This window comes from Ranitomeya variabilis, chromosome 8 (assembly GCF_051348905.1).
Source record: "Ranitomeya variabilis isolate aRanVar5 chromosome 8, aRanVar5.hap1, whole genome shotgun sequence".
Taxonomy (NCBI): domain Eukaryota; kingdom Metazoa; phylum Chordata; class Amphibia; order Anura; family Dendrobatidae; genus Ranitomeya; species Ranitomeya variabilis.
The window spans coordinates 19,750,880-19,778,753 of record NC_135239.1 but is presented as its reverse complement, the minus strand read 5'-3'; the positions used below and the strand labels follow the sequence as shown (position 1 = coordinate 19,778,753).

General features: G+C 45.1%; 1 protein-coding gene across 3 annotated transcripts in view; it reads right to left on the bottom strand.

The window, feature by feature from the left end:
* KANK4 (KN motif and ankyrin repeat domains 4) overlaps nucleotides 1–27,874 on the bottom strand; it is a 140,352-nt gene that overhangs the window by 20,036 nt on the left and 92,442 nt on the right. For all 3 annotated transcript variants that reach the window (XM_077275947.1, XM_077275948.1, XM_077275949.1), the window contains 4 exons: nucleotides 18,895–19,003; nucleotides 18,277–18,483; nucleotides 5,615–5,702; nucleotides 1,794–2,013 (listed from right to left, as the gene is read on the bottom strand). In XM_077275947.1, the coding sequence (XP_077132062.1) occupies nucleotides 1,794–2,013; nucleotides 5,615–5,702; nucleotides 18,277–18,483; nucleotides 18,895–19,003 (624 nt within the window). The remainder of the gene's footprint in view (nucleotides 1–1,793; nucleotides 2,014–5,614; nucleotides 5,703–18,276; nucleotides 18,484–18,894; nucleotides 19,004–27,874) is intronic.

Below are 27,874 nucleotides of genomic sequence, written 5' to 3'. Positions count from 1 at the left end.
ACAGTAACTGCGGCAGTGTCCTCCCCTGATCCCCAAATCATCGCCCAAGTCCCAACAGTAACTGCGGCAGTGTCCTCCCCCTGATCCTCAAATCATCCCCCCCCCCCCGGGTCCCAACAGTGACTGCGGCAGTGTCCTCCTGATCCCCAAATCATCCCCCCCCCCCCCCGGGTTCCAACAATAGCTGCGGCAGTGTCCTCCCCCTGATCCCCAAATCATCGCCCAAGTCCCAACAGTAACTGCGGCAGTGTCCTCCCCTGATCCCCAAATCATCGCCCAAGTCCCAACAGTAACTGCAGCAGTGTCCTCCCCCTGATCCCCAAATCATCCCCCCCCAGTCCCAACAGTAACTGCGGCAGTGTCCTCCCTCTGATCCCCAAATCATCCCCCCAAGTCCCAACAGTAACTGCGGCAGTGTCCTCCCCCTGATCCTCAAATCATCCCCCCCGGGTCCCAACAGTGACTGCGGCAGTGTCCTCCCCCTGATCCCAAAATCATCCCCCAAGTCCCAACAGTAACTGCGGCAGTGTCCTCCCCCTGATCCCCAAATCATCCCCCCCGGGTCCCAACAGTGACTGCGGCAGTGTCCTCCCCCTGATCCCAAAATCATCCCCCAAGTCCCAACAGTAACTGCGGCAGTGTCCTCCCCCTGATCCCCAAATCATCCCCCAAGTCCCAACAGTTACTGCAGCAGTGTCCTCCCCCTGATCACAAAATCATCCCACGAGTCCCAACAGTAACTGCAGCAGTATCGTCCCCCTGATCACCAAATCATATTCCCCCGAGTCTCAACAGTAACTGCAGCAGTATCCTTCAATCCCCAGTATATACAGCAGTGCCCACCATCCCCCAGTATATACAGCAGTGCCCTCGATCCCCCAGAATATAGCGCAGTGTCCTTCATCCCCAGTATATATACAGCAGTGCCCTTTAACCCCGGTATACACAGCAGTGCCCTTCTATTTCTCCAGTAGTCACAGCAATGCTTCTCCCTTTCCTGCAGCAGTCACAGCACCCGGTAGCAGCAGCGCCTACCCCTTTCCTAGGCTAGTCACTATACCCCCCAGCAGTTATAGCAGCTTTTCTCTGTAAGGGCACAGTCAGATGGTCATATAAATCAGACCGAGATAGGACCGCAGTGCTCGGACTGGTCGTGACTCTCTTTGAGTGTGACAGCTGCATAGAAATATATGAAGCCGTCACGCTCGGGTTGGAAGAGCCGCGGCCAGTCCGTGCATTGCTGTCCGATTTATACATCCGTCTGACTGCGCCCTAGTAGTGACAGCAATGCCATCCATCCCCAGTAGTCACAGCACTGCTTCCCACTTCTCCCCAGTAGTCACTGAAGTTTCCCCCTTTCCTTTATGACATTGAGAATTGTGACACAACCTAGAATTTTTACTTTTATTACAGCTGGTGATAACTTTATTTTTGGGCAGTTGCACAATTCTCTTTATTGTCAGCGCGGTTCCGAATTTGCATGTTGTATAACCAAGAAACAATAGACTAACAATAATGCCAGTCGTGTCACGTCGGGGTGTATTTATTATGCGGACATTTTACAAGCGTGCCTGAAACGTGTCGGTTGCCGCACAGACGGGTTTTATGGTAGTTTTGTGGATCTTTTCTATCACACACCTATATACCACACTGCGCGCCTTCCTCACTATGTGCTATACATGACACACTGCTGCGTCCTGCCGCATGTTGGGGATTGTATCAAACAACATCTTTGAAGTCACAAGTTGCCAATCAGATGATGGCACAATGCATCTGGATGAAACGTTCCTCACCTGTGTCCAGAAGGAGCTTGACGATGGTAAAGTTGGAGTGGGATACACTGTAGTGCAGCGCCGTATTCCCATTCTCATCCGCGATGTTGACAACCATCTGCAATAGCTGAGAGCCGATCGATCGGAATTCCTCCAGATAAACTGCCACCAGATCTGGGGAGGACGTCTTCTGGCTGGAGACCCGGAACCACTCTTGGCAGACGGTGTATAACGATTGTCTCTACAACAGCAGAAAACTTAAGATTAGTTCCCGGCTCTGGCCAACACATGATGACTGTCTCCAAACAACCGCAAGTGAGAAGTAACCACAACTCCGTGTAACTTCTAAGAGATTCCATATAAATCAGACGTTTATTGGAAACGAGGAACATCTCTCTCTGGAGTTAATTCACTTGTTTACACTGTAACGAATCTCTGCGAGGATCAGATTTAAGAGCCGCGTGATGAGGTCACAACAGAAACTTGGAGAGGAGTTTAGACCGGACCTCTGAGACTTTAATGAATCATTTCTGGACCATTTTACTTACTGATCAGCATTCTGGATATGTTTATATAATCGCATCCAACATCGGATCAGACCTGACTGGCACAAGCTGATCCAAGCTCTTCATCTCGAAAATGTCAATAGATCACATAAGTGACCTTACTAAATGAAAGGTCCAACGGTGGTCTACTTACATTTATTGTTTCAGACTCCTCTCGTGCTGTCCCTATGTATTGGAATGCTCTCCTTCGTTCCATCAGATATTTATCAAACCATCACATGCTCTTATTTATATGCTCATGTAGCTCTTTCAAAGACCAGTCCAACGATACCTGTACATGGCCAGTCCAATCCTCCATCACTGAGAAATCGGCGTTTGAAACGGATATGCAAATAAGGCTGAAGCGCTATGGTAGATCTGAAGCCTCTGTCACTCCAGCTCTATTCCCCGCCCAGCACCGCCTCCTCTTGCTTGACTGACGGCCTCTACGCTGTGTGACAGCAGGCAAAAGAGTCGTCGATCAAGCAGAAAGTGGGAGCGCTGGGCGGGGGAATAGAGCTGGAGTGACAGAGGCTTCAGATCTACCATAGCTCTTCAGCCTCATTAGCATATAAATTAAAACAATGATTTCTCAGTAACGGAGTTATGGCCATTCATAAGTGATTTGCAGCCTTATCTCCACAACGTGCTAAAAAATAATGAGGCTGTAAAGTAATAGGCAACAATGCAGAAAAAAACACACACAAACAAGTAAAGAGCAGACAAGGCCTAAACATCCGGAATTGTGATTCTCATCTCGTAATGTTAGTGTTGACTGGTTTAATCAAGACAGATTGTTACATTGTGCTGTGATCACGGGAGCAAGTGAGAATTAAAAAACTGCTAAAACAAAGCCTCAATAAATAGAAATATAACTACCGCACATTCTGTATAAGTCTATGTGCTATATAAAAGAGGAAATACACAGCTCCCTCCCCCTGTGCTAATTAAAAAGTCTCGCAGGAGATGATTGCACTTCTGTCTCATTTATAAGTGTAATCAGGACCTCAGCACGAAAGGTTAATTATAGAAAGTATCTGTGGTAATATCAACGTAGAAAGGTGCAAACAATTAGTACTTAATGCAAAATTCATGTAAGGAGCAGTATTATAGTAGTTACATTCTTGTACATAGGGGCAGTATTATAGTAGTTATATTCTTGTACGTAGGAGCAGTATTATAGTAGTTATATTCTTGTACATAGGGGCAGTATTATAGTAGTTATATTCTTGTACATAGGAGCAGTATTATAGTAGTTTTAGTCTTGTACATAGGGGCAGTATTATAGTAGTTATATTCTTGTACATAGGGCAGTATTATAGTAGTTATTCGTGTACATAGGGGCAGTATTATAGTAATTATATTCTTGTACATAGGAGCAGTATTATAGTAATTATATTCTTGTACATAGGGGCAGTATTATAGTAGGTATATTCTTGTACATAGGAGCAGTATTATAGTAGTTTTAGTCTTGTACATAGGGGCAGTATTATAGTAGTTATATTCTTGTACATAGGGCAGTATTATAGTAGTTATATTCGTGTACATAGGGGCAGTATTATAGTAATTATATTCTTGTACATAGGAGCAGTATTATAGTAGTTATATTCTTGTACATAGGGGCAGTATTATAGTGGTTATATTCTTGTACATAGGAGCAGTATTATAGTAGTTATATTCTTGTACATAGGGCAGTATTATAGTAGTTATATTTGTGTACATAGGGGCAGTATTATAGTAGTTATATTCTTGTACATGGGGCAGTATTATAGTAGTTATATTCTTGTACATAGGGGCAGTATTATAGTAGTTATATTCTTGTACATAGGGGCAGTATTATAGTAGTTATATTCTTGTACATAGGGAGCAGTATTATAGTAGTTATATTCTTGTACATAGGGGCAGTATTATAATAGTTATATTCTTGCACATAGGAGCAGTATTATAGTAGTTATATTCTTGTACATAGGAGCAGTATTATAGTAGTTATATTCTTGTACATAGGGGCAGTAGTATAGTAGTTATATTCTTGTACATAGGGAGCAGTATTATAGTAGTTATATTCTTGTACATAGGGGCAGTATTATAATAGTTATATTCTTGCACATAGGAGCAGTATTATAGTAGTTATATTCTTGTACATAGGAGCAGTATTATAGTAGTTATATTCTTGTACATAGGGGCAGTAGTATAGTAGTTATATTCTTGTACATAGGAGCAGTATTATAGTAGTTATATTCTTGTACATAGGAGCAGTATTATAGTAGTTATATTCTTGTACATAGAGGGCGGTATTATAGTAGTTATATTCTTGTACATAGAGGGCGGTATTATAGTAGTTATATTCTTGTACATAGGAGCAGTATTATAGTAGTTATATTCTTGTACATAGGAGCAGTATTATAGTAGTTATATTCTTGTACATAGGGGCAGTATTATAATAGTTATATTCTTGCACATAGGAGCAGTATTATAGTAGTTATATTCTTGCACATAGGAGCAGTATTATAGTAGTTATATTCTTGTACATAGGGGCAGTAGTATAGTAGTTATATTCTTGTACATAGGGAGCAGTATTATAGTAGTTATATTCTTGTACATAGGAGCAGTATTATAGTAGTTATATTCTTGTACATAGGGGCAGTAGTATAGTAGTTATATTCTTGTACATAGGGCAGTATTATAGTAATTATATTCTTGTACATAGGAGCAGTATTATAGTAGTTATATTCTTGTACATAGGGGCAGTAGTATAGTAGTTATATTCTTGTACATAGGGCAGTATTATAGTAATTATATTCTTGTACATAGGGGCAATATTATAGTAGTTATATTCTTGTACATAGGGAGCAGTATTATAGTAATTATATTCTTGTACATAGGAGCAGTATTATAGTAGTTATATTCTTGTACATGGGGCAGTATTATAGTAGTTATATTCTTGTACATAGAGGGCGGTATTATAGCATAGCTGTGGGTGCTCTACTTACAATGACCTATAGGAAATTGATGTAAGAAGTTTTATAAAGGGCTCTGGCATTTTGAACATGAGGAGATTCTGACAATTACACGTGTTATAGGTTACATAATCACTAATCGTTCCTGTCATTCCTTCATGCTCTGAGGAGATGAATTATACTATAAATTCTGTTATCAGGCTCTTGTTTTTATATAACAGCATATATACATATATACAGCAGTTAGATTTGAGCTTTTTAATTAAAAATCCAATCATCATGCACTGCTGGAGGCAATAAGAACAAAGGGGGGAGACCATGCAGGAGGGGCGATCCGTACCAGCTTGTTATCAGTGGTGGACCATAATTCTGCGAGATGACTGCTCAGGATACGACATTCGCTGCGGAAAGTCTCCCCGACTGTAAACCTGTGTGGATAGAATAGGAAATCATTCAGAATTTAGATCTTTAAAAACTTCTCTCACTAATTTCAATTTTTTATCCATTTTATAACTTTTGCTCTCAGGATATATGAGAACACCATTCAGTAAAATTCCATTCATCTGGCACCTAACTGTCCAGACGTCCTGGTAATACAACATGAAATAAAAATAGTCCAAGGTTGGTATAGCCGGAGTTTTTTCATTCTTCCTTTAGTGACCATATAGATGCAGCAGAGTCCGAGTAGTTCAGCAGCGGCTCCAGGTCTGGGGCGGACATTGTGGCGCCATGCTGCTGTCAGCCCGGGCATCTCAGATCTGTTGAGAATAAATGGCTGCGCCGATCGGGCAGAGCGTGGACTCGTCAGCAGGTTATCACCTATCCCATTAATAACTTGTTTTTACTGGACTATTCCTTTAATCTTCCCTTTCAATAAGAGATCCAGAAAATGATTTTGGATTGAAACTTTTCATTTCACAGTGATCAAAAGAGGAATGTTGGTCCTGACATTGCAGCCTTTACTTTGCTGGATCGGTGCTGTGATGACGCACGCAGCCTGCGGGTAATGGTGGCGTAATGCAGCGCGGCTCCGGCTCTGACATAGAAGTGTTCTTCATGTCATTTGCTCTTACTTCACTACATAAGAACATATGTAAGAGACCCTCACCACGGCTAATTACTGGAAAGGACCCAAGATTTTTTTTCTTTTTTTTTTTGCAATAAAATGATGAAATCAGTTCATCTGTAGGAAGGGTTTTCTTTTCAGTCCTGCTGACTCGCTGGATTCTAATTGCTTTTAAATGACTATTATTATAATCATCCGCTATTTATGGAGGGGTGAGAGGCTGATTAATGGAACGCATTAAATACACCTGCACTTTGCAAATGATTCTGACTTGAAAGAAACACTTTTTGTGTCTACAGCTCCTTTGCATCTGTACCGCTCTGCTTCCTCCGATCGTAGCTTCTTGTTGAATAGGTAACTTTTAAAGAAACAATAGTCATATGGTCACAGCGATGGGAAACGTCTTGATGAAATCTAAAGACTAAGCCTCATCGCCAAAATCTGGGGGCATTGTTGGATGTGATCGCCGCTCTGCGGTCACTGAGGATTTTCTTAACTTTGCAAACCAAATTAAAGTTTTGCCCTGTCAAACAATACTTTAAAATTAAACTATGGTGACAATTTTTTTTTTACTTAAATGCATGTATTTGGGGCTAAAATTATTTTTTTCAATTGAGTTTCATTAATTTTTTTTTTCGGGCTCTTTGCTTTTTGCAGAATTATTGAAAGGGAACCTGTCACCCGCATCTATGTGTTAAATGGCTGCCTGGTAATACTTCAGTTATTGCAGCAGGTTTGGGGGGCTGACAAATCCAGATCTCCCAAGTTGATCTCCATAGAGAAACAGATTGCCAACATAAGACAAAAAAAACCAAAACTTAAAAATCATACATAAATCATAGGTGAAGGGATAGGGTGACCTTAAATGTCACTGCATAAACTAGAAACTGTGTAAAGACAAGATAATACCAAGTCAAACAATGTTTCCATTACAGGAGAGAGGAAGGATGAGACTGTGACGAAGGATCAGCTGTTCTAGCGAGAGAGGACCGGAGGCAGCAGGAAGCTCGGGATTAAGGTGAACCCCGCAGCGCTCCTGATGTGTAGTAGAATAATATAAACAATAATAACAAACAATAATATAACACAATTATCAATATAAGGCTGCGGATCTGTGGCTAAACGCGTCGTGCGACAAGTGTGCAACTTATCTGTGATTTGCTGTCACACGACTATTCTACATTGATGAATAACATGGCCACATCGCAAACAAGTCGACAGAAAATTCAGCACATCCAGAAACATTTCCAACTGTAACAGTGCAAAACTATTAGATGTGATGTCGCAATGTGACCCTGTGATCTCAATGTCACGCGTAGCCCTGGGCTAATACTATATTAGGGTATGTTCACACTGGGCGTTTTTTCAGTGCAAATTTTTAGCCGTGTTTTACAGTACCAGCAAAGTCTATGAGACTGCAGAAAGCTCATGCACACACGTTGGTTTTTTTTTGTCCTCAATATTTTGTGCTTTGCAGCATTTTTTTTGCACAATGAAGCTTGTAACTTTTTTCACCCATTAGTAACTGGAAAATAATGGATTGTGAAAAAATGCTGAAAATCTGCACCAAAAAACACAATTGGGTTTTGGTTCGTTTTTTGTGCCAAAACCTGATTAAATACAATGTGATTTTTTTTTTGCACGAAAAACTATCAGCATGTACAAGAGACAAATGTAGCATAACAAAAACAAAGAAAAAAAGCACAAAAAAACGCAAGAAAAAAAACAAGCAAAATCTGCTTTTTATCTGCAGCTTATTTCCTGCCAAGAGAGCAGGTTTTGCTGCAGACAAAAAAACACAGAGAAAATGTCTAGTGTGAACTTAGCCTAATTCATGTGTAATAAATGTAGCATCTCTGCAGGAAAGTGCTGACATCTGCACACAGCGAGTAAGTAGAATCGCTGTGCAGGCGTTATGGTCGCTAGTAATAGGGAGCAAAATGGCCAAAATCAAGACTATTCTCCATGTTGCTTCATTCTTTAGATGTATTAGGGCAGTAGTACCTGGTTTCCAAAGTCAACATTTTTATTTTTTTATGCACTGAAGGGATTAGAGAGTTGTACAATTGTTCATACGCTTGGAATGTTGCACAGTTTTTACCATATTTCCTGAATGTGTATCACAAATGACCATCCCCACCCCAGTGAATAAGACCCTTGGAATTTCAGATCTGTCTCCGGCAGCCTCCGAATCGCAGTCCATTGACCCAGAACTGGCAGTTTCCTGGGTCTGCAGCAACATGAGCGGAATCCTGCTATAACATGAGCTTCATGCAGCGAGTCGTCCTTGTCTTCATTATCCCTAGTGATGTCACTGACGGGGCCAGGAGGTAATATCCCATCTAATCCCCCTCATTGGCACCTTTCTCATCTGCAGTTTGCTCAATAGGTCGCTGTCTGCGTCTTTCCTTCTGGGGGGCCGCTGCTGTCAGACCCTGCATACTTCACTGACGTCCCTATACTTCTTGATGACTGTTTGTGCAGGTGGTGGATACTGGATCCACGTTCTGTAATGCAGCCGGGACATCTGCTTTCCATGAAAATCACCTGCAAAACTGAAGCTGACATCACTCTCTGTCCATAATGTAAGAACATCCTTATGTAGTAATTATCCAACCTGTGGCAGAGCAGCTGTTGTGGAACTACAACTCCCAGTATCCTCCTTGTACTCAAATAGTTGTTACCCGGTCATAAAGTCAAGGACAACTATAGTGGACTGTAATAATCTGCTACAATATGAAACTATTCATATGGAATCACTTTGCTACATATTATACGGAGCTGAACAAGTCTGTGTGACGCAGGGAGGAAGTCTCCTGCACAGCAGGCTATTCTTCCTGTGACCACCTTAATGTATATAACTACATGGACCAATACACTGGTCACCAAGACAGAAAGTCGAGCGAAAGTCTGAAACATCCAGGAGGCTCCCGGGAATAACTGGACTCCTGGGAGAGTTGGAAAATCTTCTGAAATCCAACCCTTCCAGAAAGTTTGTTTCATGGAGTGGGAGTGGAAAGGTATTGAGGGTGAGTGGATGGAAAAGATGCATGGCAATGGGAGAAGATATGTCCCCATGAGCGCTTTGTGTGTGATGCATGCAATGGCCTCACTATGGGGATTACTGGGAAATTTGCAGGACCATAATAGCCACTAAGCACTGGAGGGCAGGTGCCTAGGGCGGCAGGTTGCAAAGGGCGGCGCCATCGTGAAGGAAAAATATTGTTTTATTTTTTTTTAAACCCCCTTCCCCTATGCGAGACCAAGTAGCAAAACTAATGTTTTTATTAAAGAGGGGGAGCTGCAAACAGGAAAAAGATTCAGTCATAGGATGTATTGATTCCTGTCGTTACTGCTCATGGCCTGCAGAGGGCGAGCATTTGCTGGACATTAAGGCTATCCGCACATAGAGTATTTTGAGGAGAGGGTCCTGACGGGAGAAAGAGGAAAGTGCAGCAAAGCGCTGCACGGTGGCTCAGTGGATAGCACAGCAGCCTTGCAGCGCTGGAGTCCTGGGTTCTAATCCCACCTTGGACAACATCTGCAAGGAGTTTGTGTGTTCTCCCGGTATTTGCGTGGGTTTCCTCCGGATTCTCCGGTTTCCTCCCACATTCCAAAGACATACTGATAGGGAATTTAGATTGTGAGCCCCATCGGGGACAGTGATGATAATGTGTGCAAACTGTAAAGCGCTGCGGAATATGTTAGTGCTATATAAAAATAAAGATTATTATTATTTACTCATGTAAATGCAACTACTCAAAATGCAAATCCTGTAAGTACTACCCCAGGTCAGCACCTAACTTCCATGACTACGCTAACCATAGATCAGCATCAAGATATCTGTGTGGCCTTACAGCCTGCATTGTGCGCTACCGTTATTATTATGAAGACTTTAAAAAGGAATTTTCTCAATATTTCCAGTAATGGCCGAAGGATAGACCAGTGTCTTTCATAGAAATTTGACTCCCGTGACTTCAACCGATGAGCAGAACTAAGGTGCAACATTGCTCGCAGGAGTGGCAGCTACATTAGTACATGTCGAGTGCCTAATGCTGCAGCTCAGCCCCATTCAAGTGAACCGGAGAAGAGGGATCTATGTATTACACTGGTCAACAGCATTTTTGGTGCCAAAGATATTTCATCGAATTTAGGGTATTTTTGGGGTGCTGATTCTGAATATGTCATCAGTTTTGCCAGATTGGCTCAAGTTTTTGAGATTTTTGGTATCTTATTTATAGCACTTGTTGGTAAATGCGACGCATCATCTCATTAATTTCTTTGGATTAGTACTTGAACTGAGCAGTTCTCAATATAGTTTTGTGTTAATTAGTGTTCTAAAAGTTTGTTCATAGCTTGATTTTTGCACTAACTTTATGTTGTTGTCTGTTTTCCAGTGAAAAGCATGAACTCATCAAGAAGAAGTTGTCTTAACGATCCAGACTCATTCTGTTACATTTGTGGTGAATACACACTGCCAAAACATAGAAGAAACATAACAGACTTCGTAAAAAAAGTGTATTTTGCCTATTTTGGGGTTATGCTTGGGGACCAAGACAAGTTTTGGGCACCACACATAGTGTGCAAAGCATGTATCGAATTATTACGAAAATGGAGCAAAGGACAAAGAAAAAGCTTCAAATTTGGTGTTCCAATGGTGTGGAGAGAGCCAAAAAATCATCATGATGACTGTTATTTATGGTAAACACAGGTACAGGCACATCTTCACAATGAGGGACAGGCCTTCTTGCAGATTCCATGTTACTCCCATTTTCGTTTCTTATGCTTATTGAATCCTTGCACTTGCACTGCACAGAAATAACAGTCATCATGATGATTTTTTGGCTCTCTCCACACCATTGGAACACCAAATTTGAAGCTTTTTCTTTGTCCTTTGCTCCATTTTCGTAATAATTCGATACATGCTTTGCACACTATGTGTGGTGCCCAAAACTTGTCTTGGTCCCCAAGCATAACCCCAAAATAGGCAAAATACACTTTTTTTACGAAGTCTGTTATGTTTCTTCTATGTTTTGGCAGTGTGTATTCACCACAAATGTAACAGAATGAGTCTGGATCGTTAAGACAACTTCTTCTTGATGAGTTCATGCTTTTCACTGGAAAACAGACAACAACATAAAGTTAGTGCAAAAATCAAGCTATGAACAAACTTTTAGAACACTAATTAACACAAAACTATTTTGAGAACTGCTCAGTTCAAGTACTAATCCAAAGAAATTAATGAGATGATGCGTCGCATTTACCAACAAGTGCTATAAATAAGATACCAAAAATCTCAAAAACTTGAGCCAATCTGGCAAAACTGATAGCATATTCAGAATCAGCACCCCAAAAATACCCCAAATTCATTTAAATATTTTGGACACCAGAAAAAAAATTTTTTTTTGTTGACCTGTGTTATTGCTGGTCTATACTTACAATAGGTTATCAATATCAGATGGGTGGGGATATGACAAACCCCCAACTGATCAGCAGTTAGCAGGCAGAACGGCACAGCTCCGTACACTTTGTAGTGGTCGTTCCTGGGTACCACTGATATTCAATTTGCAGCCTGATCCAAGTGTCAGTCTGTGTCTCTCCCAGTAATATAGGCTGGATCTGAGGTATGTGTGTCTCCCCTAGTAATATGAGCTGGATGTGAGCTCTGTGTCTCTCTCAGTAATATAGGCTGGATGTGAGGTCTGTGTGTCTCTCCCAGTAATATAGGCTGGATGTAAGGTATGTGTGTCTCTCCCAGTAATATAGGCTGGATGTGAGATCTGTGTGTCTCTCCCAGTAATGTAGGCTGGATGTGAGGTCTGTGTGTGTCTCCCAGTAATATAGGCTGGATGTGAGCTATGTGTGTCTCTCCCAGTAATATAGGCTGGAAGTGAGGTCTATGTGTCTCTACCAGTAATATAGGCTGGATGTGAGCTATGTGTGTCTCTCCCAGTAATATAGGCTGGATGTGAGCTATGTGTGTCTCTCCCAGTAATATAGGCTGGATGTGAGGTCTATGTGTCTCTCTCAGTAATAGACGCTGGGTGGGAAATCTGTGTGTCTCTCCCAGTAATATAGGCTGGATGTGAGATCTGTGTGTCACTCCCAGTAATATAGGATGAATGTGAGGTCTATGTGTCTCTCTCAGTAATAGACGCTGGGTGGGAAATCTGTGTGTCTCTCCCAGTAATATAGGATGGATGTGAGATCTGTGTGTCTCTCCCAGTAATATAGGACGGATGTGAGTTCTGTGTGTCACTCCCAGTAATATAGGATGGATGTGAGTTCTGTGTGTCCCTCCCAGTAATAGATGCTGGGTGGGAGATCTGTGTATCTCTCCCAGTAATATAGGCTGGATCTGAGGTATGTGTGTCTCCCCTAGTAATATGAGCTGGATGTGAGCTCTGTGTCTCTCTCAGTAATATAGGCTGGATGTGAGGTCTGTGTGTCTCCCCCAGTAATATAGGCTGGATGTGAGATCTGTGTGTCTCTCCCAGTAATATAGGCTGGATGTAAGGTATGTGTGTCTCTCCCAGTAATATAGGCTGGATGTAAGGTATGTGTGTCTCTCCCAGTAATATAGGCTGGATGTGAGATCTGTGTGTCTCTCCCAGTAATATAGGCTGGATGTGAGATCTGTGTGTCTCTCCCAGTAATATAGGATGGATGTGAGATCTGTGTGTCTCTCCCAGTAATATAGGCTGGATGTGAGATCTGTGTGTCTCTCCCAGTAATATAGGACGGATGTGAGTTCTGTGTGTCTCTCCCAGTAATATAGGATGGATGTGAGTTCTGTGTGTCCCTCCCAGTAATAGATGCTGGGTGGGAGATGTGTGTGTCTCTCCCAGTAATATAGGCTGGATCTGAGGTATGTGTGTCTCCCCTAGTAATATGAGCTGGATGTGAGCTCTGTGTCTCTCTCAGTAATATAGGCTGGATGTGAGGTCTGTGTGTCTCTCCCAGTAATATAGGCTGGATGTAAGGTATGTGTGTCTCTCCCAGTAATATAGGCTGGATGTGAGATCTGTGTGTCTCTCCCAGTAATAAAGGCTGGATGTGAGGTGTGTGTGTCTCTCCCAGTAATATAGGTTGGATGTGAGGTCTGTGTCTCTCCCAGTAATATAGACTGGATGTGAGGTCTGTGTGTCTCCCCAGTAATATAGGCTGGATGTGAGCTATGTGTGTCTCTCCCAGTAATATAGGCTGGATGTGAGGTCTATGTGTCTCTCTCAGTAATAGACGCTGGGTGGGAAATCTGTGTGTCTCTCCCAGTAATACAGGTTGCTGTGAGGTCTGTGTGTCTCTCCCAGTAATATAGGCTGGATCTGAGGTCTGTGTGTCTCCCCTAGTAATATGAGCTGGATGTGAGCTCTGTGCCTCTCTCAGTAATATAGGCTGGATGTGAGGTCTGTGTCTCTCCCAGTAATATAGGCTGGATGTGAGGTCTGTGTCTCTCCAGTAATATAGGCTGGATGTAAGGTATGTGTGTCTCTCCCAGTAATATAGGCTGGATGTGAGATCTGTGTGTCTCTCCCAGTAATAAAGGCTGGATGTGAGGTCTGTGTGTCTCTCCCAGTAATATAGGCTGGATGTGAGGTCTGTGTGTCTCTCTCAGTAATATAGGCTGGATGTGAGGTGTGTATGTCTCTCCCAGTAATATAGGCTGGATGTGAGGTCTGTGTGTCTCTCCCAGTAATATAGGCTGGATGTGAGGTCTATGTGTCTCTCTCAGTAATAGACGCTGGGTGGGAAATCTGTGTGTCTCTCCCAGTAATACAGGTTGCTGTGAGGTCTGTGTGTCTCTCCCAGTAATATAGGCTGGATCTGAGGTCTGTGTGTCTCCCCTAGTAATATGAGCTGGATGTGAGCTCTGTGCCTCTCCCAGTAATATAGGCTGGATGTGAGGTCTGTGTCTCTCCAGTAATATAGGCTGGATGTAAGGTATGTGTGTCTCTCCCAGTAATATAGGCTGGATGTGAGATCTGTGTGTCTCTCCCAGTAATAAAGGCTGGATGTGAGGTCTGTGTGTCTCTCCCAGTAATATAGGCTGGATGTGAGGTCTGTGTGTCTCTCTCAGTAATATAGGCTGGATGTGAGGTGTGTATGTCTCTCCCAGTAATATAGGCTGGATGTGAGGTCTGTGTGTCTCTCTCAGTAATATAGGCTGCCACATGGAATTGTATTTGGCATGTATGTATGTTACATGTATGTGTGCTGTATATATTACATTTTAGCTGCATGTTGAGTTTTTTTCACTTTGGAGCCAGTCCTACCAGCCGCAGTCCATCACTACAAACCGCTGTAATAATTGGCCAGCACACAATGCCCTACTGCTATCTAACCTGATATGATTTAAAATTCATTTCCTGTTAAAACATGATAACCCGTTGATTAACTACAGGGATAAATAAATGCCAAGCAAGTTAAAAAATGCAGCATAACAACAACTACAGAAACTTCCAGCCCAGGATGTGATAACAAGAAACAAGCCCACTTATAAATGGATCATAAATCTTCTGCAGTATTTTAACAAGGCGTAGCTCACAGCACCACACGCACATAAAGCCCTGTGTAAAAAGTGTACACAGCGACTGCACCAGCAGAATAGTGAGTGCAGCTCTGGGGTATAATATAGGATGTAACTCAGGATCAGTAATGTAATGTATGTACACAGTGACTGTTCCAGCAGAATAGTGAGTGCAGCTCTGGAGTATAATACAGGATGTAACTCAGGATCAGTAATGTAATGTATGTACACAGTGACTGCACCAGCAGAATAGTGAGTGCAGCTCTGGAGTATATACAATAACCAATGACATATTTCCTTGCAGTCGACAGACTATCACAATAAAGTGATTGAGAATTATGGACACGGATAGTAAAATGTGCAGTGTTTTGCACAAATAGTTTCTGTTGGTGGTCTACTAGCCTTGTTTCTACATAAATTGAAGGAAGATCTTCCTCTCATCTGGTTAGGAAAGGGTTATTTGTCTTGCACTGTATGTAATAGCTGGAAGAGAATATGGGACAATGTTTTTAAGTGAAATAGTCTGAAGGTCGATAGTCCCTGCCTGGGTGTATTCAGAATATCACATCTGGAAATGATAATGGAGGCACAATAATGGTAAAGACATGCAGCTCTGATGACAGAGATCAGCGGCTAATAGAAAACAACAATGTCTAAAGTCCAGGAATCTGCGCGACATATGACAGCGGGATTCATCTCAGGGCCACAGTCACCAATGATTCTGTTCCCATCACTTAAAGGGAACCTATCACCCCGTTTTTTTCGGTATGAGATAAAAATACTGTTAAATAGGGCCTGAGCTGTGCATTACAATAGTGTAGTTTGTGGACCCCGATTCCCCACCTATGCTGCCGAAATACGTTACCAAAGTAGTCATTTTCGCCTGTCAATCAGGCTGGTCAGGTCGGATGGGCGTGGCTTCTTCCCCCAGATATTGCGTAGTTTTCCGTTGGTGGCGTAGTGGTGTGCGCATGTCCAACGTCCCCAATCCTGCACGGGGGGGGTGAAAATAGCAGCGATGTCCGTTATTCCATTGGTGGTCGGTGGGCGCGGCCATCTTCCTTTGGCCGCGCGTGCGCAGAAGCGGCGCTCTGCTGGCCGCGGCTTCAGGAAAATGGCCGCCGCGATCTCCATCTGCGCACGCGCGGCATCCCGCGGCCATTTTCCTGAAGCCGCGGCCAGCAGAGCGCCGCTTCTGCGCACGCGCGGCCAAAGGAAGATGGCCGCGCCCACCGACCACCAATGGAATAACGGACATCGCTGCTATTTTCACCCCCCCGTGCAGGATTGGGGACGTTGGACATGCGCACACCACTACGCCACCAACGGAAAACTACGCAATATCTGGGGGAAGAAGCCACGCCCATCCGACCTGACCAGCCTGATTGACAGGCGAAAATGACTACTTTGGTAACGTATTTCGGCAGCATAGGTGGGGAATCGGGGTCCACAAACTACACTATTGTAATGCACAGCTCAGGCCATATTTAACAGTATTTTTATCTCATACCGAAAAAAACGGGGTGATAGGTTCCCTTTAATGAAAACAAATCCTGCTCCTCTAAAATACTCCTCCATTATTACAAGGCCAAGCGCACATGGCAGGGCCATCTGGTCAGAAGAGTTCTGTAGCCAAATGGAGCCCGACAGCTCCGCACTATAGAGTGATAGGCAAAACGTGTCCTTCCTGTGTGGTGCCATCGTATGGAACTGAATGTAGCAGAAAAGCTCCACTAAAGGCAGAGAATATGTCCGCAATATAGCGGGAACACGTCAGGGTCAGTGCGCGATAAGTAATGTACTGTATGTACATAGTGACTGCACAAGCAGAATAGTGAGTGCAGCTCTGGAGGGTAACACAGGAGGTAACTCAGGATCAGTAATGTAATGTATGTACACAGTGACTGCACCAGCAGAATAGTGAGTGCAGCTCTGGGGTATAATACAGGATGTAACTCAGGATCAGTAATGTAATGTATGTACACAGAGACTGCACCAGCAGAATAGTGAGTGCAGCTCTGGGCTATAATACAGGATGTAACTCAGGATCAGTAATGTAATGTATGTACACAGTGACTCCACCAGCAGAATAGTGAGTGCAGCTCTGGAGGATAACACAGGATGTAACTCAGGATCAGTAATGTAATGTATGTACACAGTGACTGCACCAGCAGAATAGTGAGTGCAGCTCTGGAATATAATACAGGATGTAACTTAGGATCAGTACAGGATCAGTAATGTATGTACACAGTGACTGCATCAGCAGAATAGTGAGTGCAGCTCTGGAGTATAATACAGGATGTATCTCAGGATCAGTGATGCAATGTATGTATACAGTGACTGCACCAGCAGAATAGTGAGTGCAGCTCTGGGGTATAATACAGGGTATAACCCAGGATCAGTAATGTAATGTATGTACACAGTGACTGCACCAGCAGAATAGTGAGTGCAGCTCTGGAGTATAATACAGGATGTAACTTAGGATCAGTAATGTAATTTATGTACACAGTGACTGCACCAGCAGAATAGTGAGTGCAGCTCTGGAGCATAATATAGGATGTAACTCAGGATCAGTAATGTAATGTATGTATACAGTGACTGCACCAGCAGAATAGTGAGTGCAGCTCTGGGGTATAATACAGGGTATAACCCAGGATCAGTAATGTAATGTATGTACACAGTGACTGCACCAGCAGAATAGTGAGTGCAGCTCTGGAATATAATACAGGATGTAACTTAGGATCAGTACAGGATCAGTAATGTATGTACACAGTGACTGCATCAGCAGAATAGTGAGTGCAGCTCTGGAGTATAATACAGGATGTAACTCAGGATCAGTAATGTAATGTATGTACACAGTGACTGCACCAGCAGAATAGTGAGTGCAGCTCTGGAGTATAATACAGGATGTATCTCAGGATCAGTGATGCAATGTATGTATACAGTGACTGCACCAGCAGAATAGTGAGTGCAGCTCTGGGGTATAATACAGGGTATAACCCAGGATCAGTAATGTAATGTATGTACACAGTGACTGCACCAGCAGAATAGTGAGTGCAGCTCTGGAGTATAATACAGGATGTATCTCAGGATCAGTGATGCAATGTATGTATACAGTGACTGCACCAGCAGAATAGTGAGTGCAGCTCTGGGGTATAATACAGGGTATAACCCAGGATCAGTAATGTAATGTATGTACACAGTGACTGCACCAGCAGAATAGTGAGTGCAGCTCTGGAGCATAATATAGGATGTAACTCAGGATCAGTAATGTAATGTATGTACACAGTGACTGCACCAGCAGAATAGTGAATGCAGCTCTGAAGTATAATACAGGATGTATAAACTGTAGCAGTTCAATGGTGAACACTTGCTCTGACCTGACTAGTCAGTAAGACGCTCTGGTTACCTCTGGACACATTGTTGAGCCTCTGATATTGCAGGGTCTGGAGTTTCCGGTAACTTTTCTTCTTCTTCTTGTTCAGTTTCTATCACGCTCGCGTTGTCTACATGATCGCTGCGGTCTCCATCCTGTGTGGCGATCTCGGTCTTCTCACCATCGCTGTCTTCATCGTCCTCGGAGTAGCTGGAATCCTCACTGGATGTTGTTTCATAACTGTGGACACAAGATTAGATTACACACCTGTGGAGAGTTTGGCGTCGCACATTTTACTTTTTAAAATCCAGACAACGTTCTATAAATTGTAAAATTAAAGGTATAATTCAGGATTTGACAATCATGTCCACCTCCTTCCAGGAACAGTGACACTCCTGGCTGTGGGTTGTGCATGGTCTTGTCACTCACCCTTATTAAAAAGCATGGGGTGCAGCTGCAATACCACAAATGACCTGTGGACAGGAGTGGCGCTGTTTGTTAAAAAAAAAGGTGCCACAATAAGGAGGATCCTAATTCTATCTAGATCACGACTTCATGCCTTTACTGCTCTTACTGCCTGGATCTTGATAATTACAGCATATTTGCATTTCCTGACATATTGGTATTGTGTGCTTCCTCTGTGATGCTTACCCACCATTGACCCCAACAAACTGGAGATTCTTCTTAGCTCGAGTCTCTCCAGACGAGCGGCCACTGCTGTTTTTCTTCTTCATTATGGACTTGAGACTTCTGGGAGACACTGTACATGGAAAGCCAGAAATGAATTGGTATCGGGCAGTTGCTGTGTAGGAGGAGGACACATACCAGACATGACAGATGGTTGGCGCAATGTTTCAGACACCTTCATAGCTATTAATCAAGGTGACTAATAGCAAAATATTACATGGTCAACACTTCAATGCAGAAATAAACACAATATATAATAATGTTTCACATGTCCATCCCACCGTCTACAGGTCACAGCCCTTCCCGTCTTTTCCGCACTCCCTTCTCGCCCATTTTCGCGCCCCTTGCCTCTATGTTTTGGTGCCAAGCTCGGTCTCATGATGGAGCACAAGAAACCCTTGACAAGTGCTGTTTTGCTGGAGATTTTGGACTCCTCGGTGGCCCCTTTGGGATAGGTCATCTCCCCGAGAGTTTGGAAGGTTCCCCCATTTCCAGGACAATTGTCAAGTACGAGTTACACCAGGATCATACGATCCTAACTAAGCTGTTGGGTAGGAGTGTCTGTCAGCATGGCGTCGACAGAGTCCTACAGTGAACAGGCAGAATATATTTTAGTTCTTTTTATTTGTTCTAAACTCCCAAAACACAAAAGTATCTTTTTATAACAAAAGTAACCTTACAAGAGTATATGGAAAAGAGAAACATAACATGATGGCAATCTACAGATTAACATGTCGAGCCAGCGGAATTTTAAATGCAGCTCTTGATGTAGCCGAGGTATGAAACATGATTTTATCTGAAGAAGAACATTATACTATTCATTTTTGCAATATATCTCCTTACTTTATCAAATCAAGCCAGACATATCACTGCCAGCAAGAATCACCAAGCTATGACTTGCCACCTGTGGACACATTATACGAAGAGACAAATCACCGGAGAAGGACATCATGGTGGGAAGAATAGAAGGAACAAGGTGAAGAGGAAGACCAGCAACCCGATGTCTTGATACTATCAAGATAATGGTGGAGAAGACCTTGGTGAACCTATCTAGGCTGCACAAGATCCATCTTCCTACAGATCCGTGAATTCTCCATGGCTCGAGATCGAGCTGAAGGTTGTTAAAAAAAAAAATCCTTGTTTTTTAAAGTGATGACTCTTGAGTAGGATATGCCTTCATTTTAGGATTGTGGGTGTCCGAGCTCTTGGACTGCTACTAGTCCGGATAATGGAGTGGACACAGAAAAGGACAAAGTTATAAGGGGACATAGCTCTAAATCGGAGCTGCAACTCCTACATGGTCAGCATCGGTGATGTGTCCAGCTGATATTAAAGTAATTCCATAACCTAGTGATATACCAGGTCTTTACAAATCGAGAATACCCCTTTAAGAGGATTTTGGTCCTCCGATAAGAAGAAAACTCACTGAGTAATTGTGGTGTCCGGTGTGCTTGACCACAATCCACAGGCCAGACGTGTACAGTCTATAGCTCCCCAAGGAGCATGCATAGTAAATATCTAGGTATGTGGAGGATAAATGAGGTCATATGAGGGATTGTGGATGGACGCACACTAATATATTCACTGCCGGCGGGGAGCCTCAAAGGACCAATGCCTTCTGGATCAGATGAAATTTTAATGGACCTGGTGGACAAAGCATGTATTATCCGTCCTGACACAATGATTGTATTTTTCTTTAAAACTTTCTTCTGAGGTCAAAAGAAGAAACAAATCTCCGCAGATCAGACAGAAAGAATAGTTCTCCGAGCAGCAGCCAGGATAATGAAAATCACAAAGGAGCCCAACGAGCTCAAAAGGATCCAATGGGCGCTGGCGTTATCTGTTGTATGACGGATCCTGCAAAGCGTGTGGCCTCCAGGAGCAGAGCATGCCCAAAAAGGTAGCCATGGATCGTCATTCAGGTCCTGCACTATAGGTATAGCATCATGTCGTAGCTTTTACTGGAGTGTTCCTTTAATAAATCTGTCATGGCGGCATGTTCCCTTTAAACAGGATATTTTATCATCAGTCTTAGCCATAAAAGGCGAATTCTGCCTATAAAATGTTCATTTTGGATTTTCGCAGCAGGGGGTCGGCAGAATACACTGAACAGAAAACTAGAGCTCTAAAAATGATTAACTGCGTCCTTTGGACAATAGTCGAAGAGAAAAAAAAAAAACTTGGAGCCATGATAAAGATTCAAGGATAAACCCGGCTGAAGTCATATTGATGAAATAGAAAACATGCGTTCAGAGATCGTATCAACTGTATGTTATAAGATTTCGTTGCCATGATAATGCAAAAAAACACGACCGCTAAACAAAGGATGCAAGATCCGGGAAAGAAGAAAAAGGTCCCAAAGCAACTCAAAATGTGCAAACAGTAATGAGTCTGCGGACAATACAGTAACATGATAATAAACTATTGTAAATACAGATCATGTTACTTCTGTTCCAACACAAGAAAGCGCAATATCTGCACAGAAATGACATATTCCTGCACCTTCCCTTAGTCTCCCCCTTTCTGTCTTCTTTTCAACCTTTCTTCCCTCCTTCTCGGTTTCTTCAGTCCTCCTTTATCTGTTCCTTCCATCTCTCAATTGTCTTTCCCTTCCTCACTCATTCTTTTCCTTTCTCCCTTTTCTTTCTGTTTCTTCCATCACTGTTTCTTTTTCTCCCTGCTTTGCTTCTTCCTTTCCTTGTTCTTGCCTTCCCTTCCTTATTTCTTTATCTCTTATTTCTTTATCTTCCCTTTCACCCTTCTCCTTTTCTCTTTTATTCCTATATTTCTTTTTCTTTCTTTCTATTCTTCAATTATTTCTTTCCTTCTCTCTGCCTTCTTAACTCCCTTATTGTTTTTTCCTTTCCCTCTCTCTCTCTTCTTCCTTTCAATCCTCCTCCCTCTCTCACTTGTTTTCTTCCCCTCTGCCTTCCATCATCCTTTCCCTGTTCTTACCTTCCTTCCCTGATTTATTTGTTGTCTTCCTCCCCTCCTTCCTTTCTCTTCTTCATGGCTTCCTTCCCTCATTTCTTTGTTGTTTTTTTCCCTCCTTTCTCCTCTTCCTCTTTCTTTCCTTTCCCCATTTCTTCGTTTTTTTTCTCCCCTCCCTCCTTTCCCCTCTTCCTCTCTCTTTCCTTCCCTCATTTCTTTGTCTTTCTCCCCTCCCTCCTATCTATTCTTCCTCTTTGCTTCCTTCAGTCGTTTGTTTTTCTTCCCTCCCTCCTTTCTGCTCTTCCTTTCTCCTTCCGTCCCTCATTTCTTTGTCTTTCTCCCCTCCTTCCTTTCTCATCTTCCTCTTTGCTTCCTTCCCTCGTTTATTTGTTTTACTCCCTCCCTCCTTTCTCCTCTTCCTTTCCTCATTTCTTTGTTTTTTCTTCCCTCCCTCTTTTCTCCTATTCTTCTCTCCTTCCTTCCCTCATTTCTTTTTCTCCCTCCCTCCTTTCTCCTCATCCTCTCTTTCCTTTCCTAATTTCTTTGTTTTTTTCTTCCCTCCCTCCTTTCCCCTCTTCCTCTCTCATTCCTTCCCTCATTTCTTTGTCTTTCTTCTCTCCCTCCTTTCTCTGCTTCCTTCCCTCATTTTTCTCTTCTTCACTCACTCCTTTCTCCTTCCTTCTCTCATTTCTTTGTCTTTCTTCTCTCCTTCCATTCTCCTCTTTTTTGCTGTACATCATTCATTTGTTCTTCTCTTCTTCCCCGCTCTCTTCCATTCCCCAAAAGAAAAGTTTTTTGTAAGTCTTCTTTCCTGCCTTTTCTTATCACCATTTCTATTTTGAAGCATAATGGCAGATAGTGGAACACATGAATCAGTAATGTATCGGAGTATGAAAACTTAGTAACAGATCTTATTAAAGGAAATGGGCAGCTTGTTCATCTTGGGAGCAGCCTTTACTCACCTTTCCCTGTTTGTAGACGCTTTGTCAAAATTCCTAAACTTCAAAATGTTGTCAAATGTAAACCAGTAAGACGCATGAGGAAGAGGTGGAGAAAAAAGAAGCGACAGGGCCTCTCTATCTGTAGAACTACACTCTACTATTATTTTTTAGTCAATTTCATTTTGACCTACAAAGCCCTCACAAATCTGCACAATTGGGAGACTCTCTAGCGTCTGGTACTGTGCCAAGCATCTGGTGCAATGCTAATGCGGTGCCAATTTCCCCAAAAAAAAAGAGATCTATGTCTTTCCCAGGTAATTATAGACCAGTGAACCAACATCAATTGCAGCAAAAATGTTTGAGGGATTATATACAGAAGCAAGCAATGGAAAATAACCTTATATGTGATAGCCGGCACGGTTTTATCAAGGACTGAAGTTATCAGACCAACCTGATTAATTTTATGAGGAGTCGAGAAGAATCTTGAACAGAAGGTTGGATATGGATGTAAAGTTTGTGATTTTTGACATTGTCCCATGTAATAGGTAAATTAAGGTTTTTAGACTCAAAGTAAGGTTTGTAATTGGATTGGAAACTGGCTCAAACATTGCTCTCAGAAAGTTATGGTGATTGATGGCTTCTCTGATTGGTCACCGGTTATAACTGGTGACCCCCAGAATCAGTGCTGGATCCACTGTTCTTCATGGAGTGTTCAGGCATCCACTTGGCAGATGAGGCTCAATGTAGATACATGTAAAGTTATGCATCTGGGCGGTAAAAATATGAGGGGATCATATGTTCTACAGGGAGCAAAACTAGGAGAGTCACTTGTAGAGAAGGATCTGAGTGTACACGTGGATTACAGACTAAATAACAGCTTGCAAAGGTGATTATCGACTTCTAAAGTCACATGACATTGTCATGTAATTACAGAGACATGGAAGGAATATTAGCCCTTTGCAAAGCCAGAGTGCGGCCTCATCTGTAATCTGGAGTTCAGTTGCCGGCACCTATTCAAAGAAACGCGGTTCTGGAATCAAAAGCAACAAAACTGAGAACTGGCATCTGAAGGCCCCATCACATTAGCCAATATTGGGTGAACCTGCCAATATTGCTTCAGTCAACAGTCTAATGTGATGGGGACTGATGATGATAGGGGAGATAAGAACCCGGCATGTCTGATTTTGAAATGCTGATCCTTTTGTGCTCTGCACCACGCATTACAGTTGTGCCTATACTCCATTTCTTCAGACTTTCCCATCCCTAGGGTAAACTTCATGGACATGTGTCTTTTCTAGTTTTTAAATCATGCTAACTATGTCACTATCTACATAAGCTCAGCAGCTTCACCGTCCTCATGATAAATTCCAACTGAGCTTCTTAAAAAAAAATATATTAACTATGTCACTATCTACATAAGCTCAGCAGCTTCACCGTCCTCATGATAAATTCCAACTGAGCTTCTTAAAAAATATATATATATATATATATATATATATATATATATATATATATATATATATATATATATATATATATATATATATATATAATTGCCTAGAATACTACTTCCTGCAATTTGTGCCAACTTCCGTGGCTTTGTCCGGAGCTATTGTCCGGAGCTAATGTCCGGAGATAAGTGACGTCACCAGTGTCCTACACCCACGCAGAGCACAGGGGCCCCAGGCAGAGCACAGGGGCCCCAGGCAGAGCACAGGGGCCCCAGGCAGAACACAGGGGCCCCAGGCAGAACATGGGGCCCCAGGCAGAACATGGGGCCCCAGGCAGAACATGGGGCCCCAGGCAGAGCACAGGGGCCCCAGGCAGCATATGGGGCCCCAGGCAGAGCACAGGGGCCCCAGGCAGCATATGGGGCCCCAGGCAGAGCACAGTGGCCCCAGGCAGAGCACACACCAAATCGGAGGCCGAGGGGCCCCGCCAACCAAATCGGAGGCCGAGGAGCCCCGCCCACCAAATCGAAGGCCGAGCGGCCCCGCCCACCAAAGCGGAGGCCGAGGGGCCCGGCCCCGCCCACCAAAGCGGAGGCCGAGGGTCCCCGCCCACCAAATCGGAGGCCGAGGGTCCCCGCCCACCAAATCGGAGGCCGAGGGTCCCCGCCCACCAAATCGGAGGCCGAGGGTCCCCGCCCACCAAATCGGAGGCCGAGGGTCCCCGCCCACCAAATCAGAGGCCGAGGGTCCCCGCCCACCAAATCAGAGGCCGAGGGTCCCCGCCCACCAAATCGGAGGCCGAGGGTCCCCGCCCACCAAATCGGAGGCCGGGGGTCCGCGCCCACCAAATCGGAGGCCGAGGGGCCCCGCCCACCAAATCGGAGGCCGAGGGTCCCCGCCCACCAAATCGGAGGCCGAGGGTCCCCGCCCACCAAATCGGAGGCCGAGGGTCCCCGCCCACCAAAGCGGAGGCCGAGGGGCCCCACCCACCAAATCGGAGGACGAGGGGCCCCACCAACCAAATCGGAGGCCGAGGAGCCCCGCCCACCAAAAGTAAGTGCGGCCCCAAAAGTAAGTGCGCCCCCGGGTGCAAAAGTAAGTGCGCCCCCGGGTGCAAAAGTAAGTGCGCCCCCGGGTGCAAAAGTAAGTGCGCCCCCGGGTGCAAAAGTAAGTGCGCCCCCGGGTGCAAAAGTAAGTGCGCCTCCGGGTGCAAAAGTAAGTGCGCCCCCGGGTGCAAAAGTAAGCGCGCCCCCGGCCCCGGGTGCAAAAGTAAGCGCGCCCCCCAGTCCCGTGTGTGAAAAGTGCTGCTGTAAAGCTGGTAGCGCTGTTCAAGCACCATGTATTTCCTTCAGGAAATGCCCATCTAATATATAATTGCCTAGAATACTACTTCCTGCAATTTGTGCCAACTTCCGTGGCTTTGTCCGGAGCTAATGTCCGGAGATAATGTCCGGAGCTAATGTCCGGAGATAAGTGACGTCACCAGTGTCCTGCACCCAGGCAGAGCACAGGGGCCCCAGGCAGCATATGGGGCCCCAGGCAGAGCACAGTGGCCCCAGGCAGAGCACAGGGGCCCCAGGCAGAGCACAGGGGCCCCAGGCAGAGCACAGTGGTCCCAGGCAGAGCACAGGGGCCCCAGGCAGCCTATGGGGCCCCAGGCAGAGCACAGTGGCCCCAGGCAGAGCACAGGGGCCCCAGGCAGAGCACAGGGGCCCCAGGCAGCATATGGGGCCCCAGGCAGAGCACAGTGGCCCCAGGCAGAGCACAGGGGCCCCAGGCAGAACATGGGGCCCGAGGCAGAGCACAGGGGCCCCAGGCAGAGCACAGGGGCCCCAGGCAGAGCACAGGGGCCCCAGGCAGCATATGGGGCCCCAGGCAGAGCACAGTGGCCCCAGGCAGAGCACAGGGGCCCCAGGCAGAGCACAGGGGCCCCAGGCAGAACATGGGGCCCCAGGCAGAGCACAGGGGCCCCAGGCAGCATATGGGGCCCCAGGCAGAGCACAGGGGCCCCAGGCAGCATATGGGGCCCCAGGCAGAGCACAGTGGCCCCAGGCAGCATATGGGGCCCCAGGCAGAGCACAGTGGCCCCAGGCAGAGCACAGGGGCCCCAGGCAGCATATGGGGCCCCAGGCAGAGCACAGTGGTCCCAGGCAGAGCACAGGGGCCCCAGGCAGCTTATGGGGCCCCAGGCAGAGCACAGTGGCCCCAGGCAGAACATGGGGCCCCAGGCAGAGCACAGTGGCCCCAGGCAGAGCACAGGGGCCCCAGGCAGAGCACAGGGGCCCCAGGCAGAGCACAGGGGCCCCAGGCAGAGCACAGGGGCCCCAGGCAGAGCACAGGGGCCCCAGGCAGCATATGGGGCCCCAGGCAGAGCACAGGGGCCCCAGGCAGCATATGGGGCCCCAGGCAGAGCACAGTGACCCCAGGCAGAGCACAGGGGCCCCAGGCAGCATATGGGGCCCCAGGCAGAGCACAGTGGTCCCAGGCAGAGCACAGGGGCCCCAGGGAGCCTATGGGGCCCCAGGCAGAGCACAGTGGCCCCAGGCAGAACATGGGGCCCCAGGCAGAGCACAGGGGCCCCAGGCAGAGCACAGGGGCCCCAGGCAGCATATGGGGCCCCAGGCAGAGCACAGTGGTCCCAGGTAGAGCACAGGGGCCCCAGGCAGCCTATGGGGCCCCAGGTAGAGCACAGGGGCCCCAGGCAGCCTATGGGGCCCCAGGCAGCCTATGGGGCCCCAGGCAGAGCACAGTGGTCCCAGGTAGAGCACAGGGGCCCCAGGCAGCATATGGGGCCCCAGGCAGAGCACAGGGGCCCCAGGCAGCATATGGGGCCCCAGGCAGAGCACAGCGATATTTTGGACCACTGTGCGGTGTTTCAGACCCCCTGTGTGATGTCTGGGGCCCTGTTCTTAAGTATATTAAAGATTAAAGTAACGTATATTAAAGTATATTATAGATCAAATTTGACACGTTTATGAGCACCATTGAGTGTTGGATGTTTGGTCTCCCCGAGGTCATTCATCTGTTCCTTCATAGCCTTTCACCAGGCACTGCTCCTAATAGCCAGTTTCCTACTCCACACTGATGAGGGGCAAAAACCCCGAAACAGCTGTTTGTGGATGGATACCATGCTTGGCATAGGTGGTCTTCCTTTATTGGATATTCTCCTTTATTGGATGCTGCCCTTCCCGTGGTTGTTCCTTCCCGGAGAAAGGCCTGGCTATTCATTGCTTGCGTTGAGAAACACGTGATGGTGTCTCCGCAGCTTACTTTACATGCGTTTGCATATTTCCCATAAGGGATGGGGGCAGTGTTCTGGATCACTGCGTTGAGAAACACGTGATGGTGTCTCCGCAGTGTTGGATGTTTGGTCTCCCCGAGGTCATTCATCTGTTCCTTCATAGCCTTTCACCAGGCACTGCTCCTAATAGCCAGTTTCCTACTCCACACTGATGAGGGGCAAAAACCCCGAAACAGCTGTTTGTGGATGGATACCATGCTTGGCATAGGTGGTCTTCCTTTATTGGATATTCTCCTTTATTGGATGCTGCCCTTCCCGTGGTTGTTCCTTCCCGGAGAAAGGCCTGGCTATTCATTGCTTGCGTTGAGAAACACGTGATG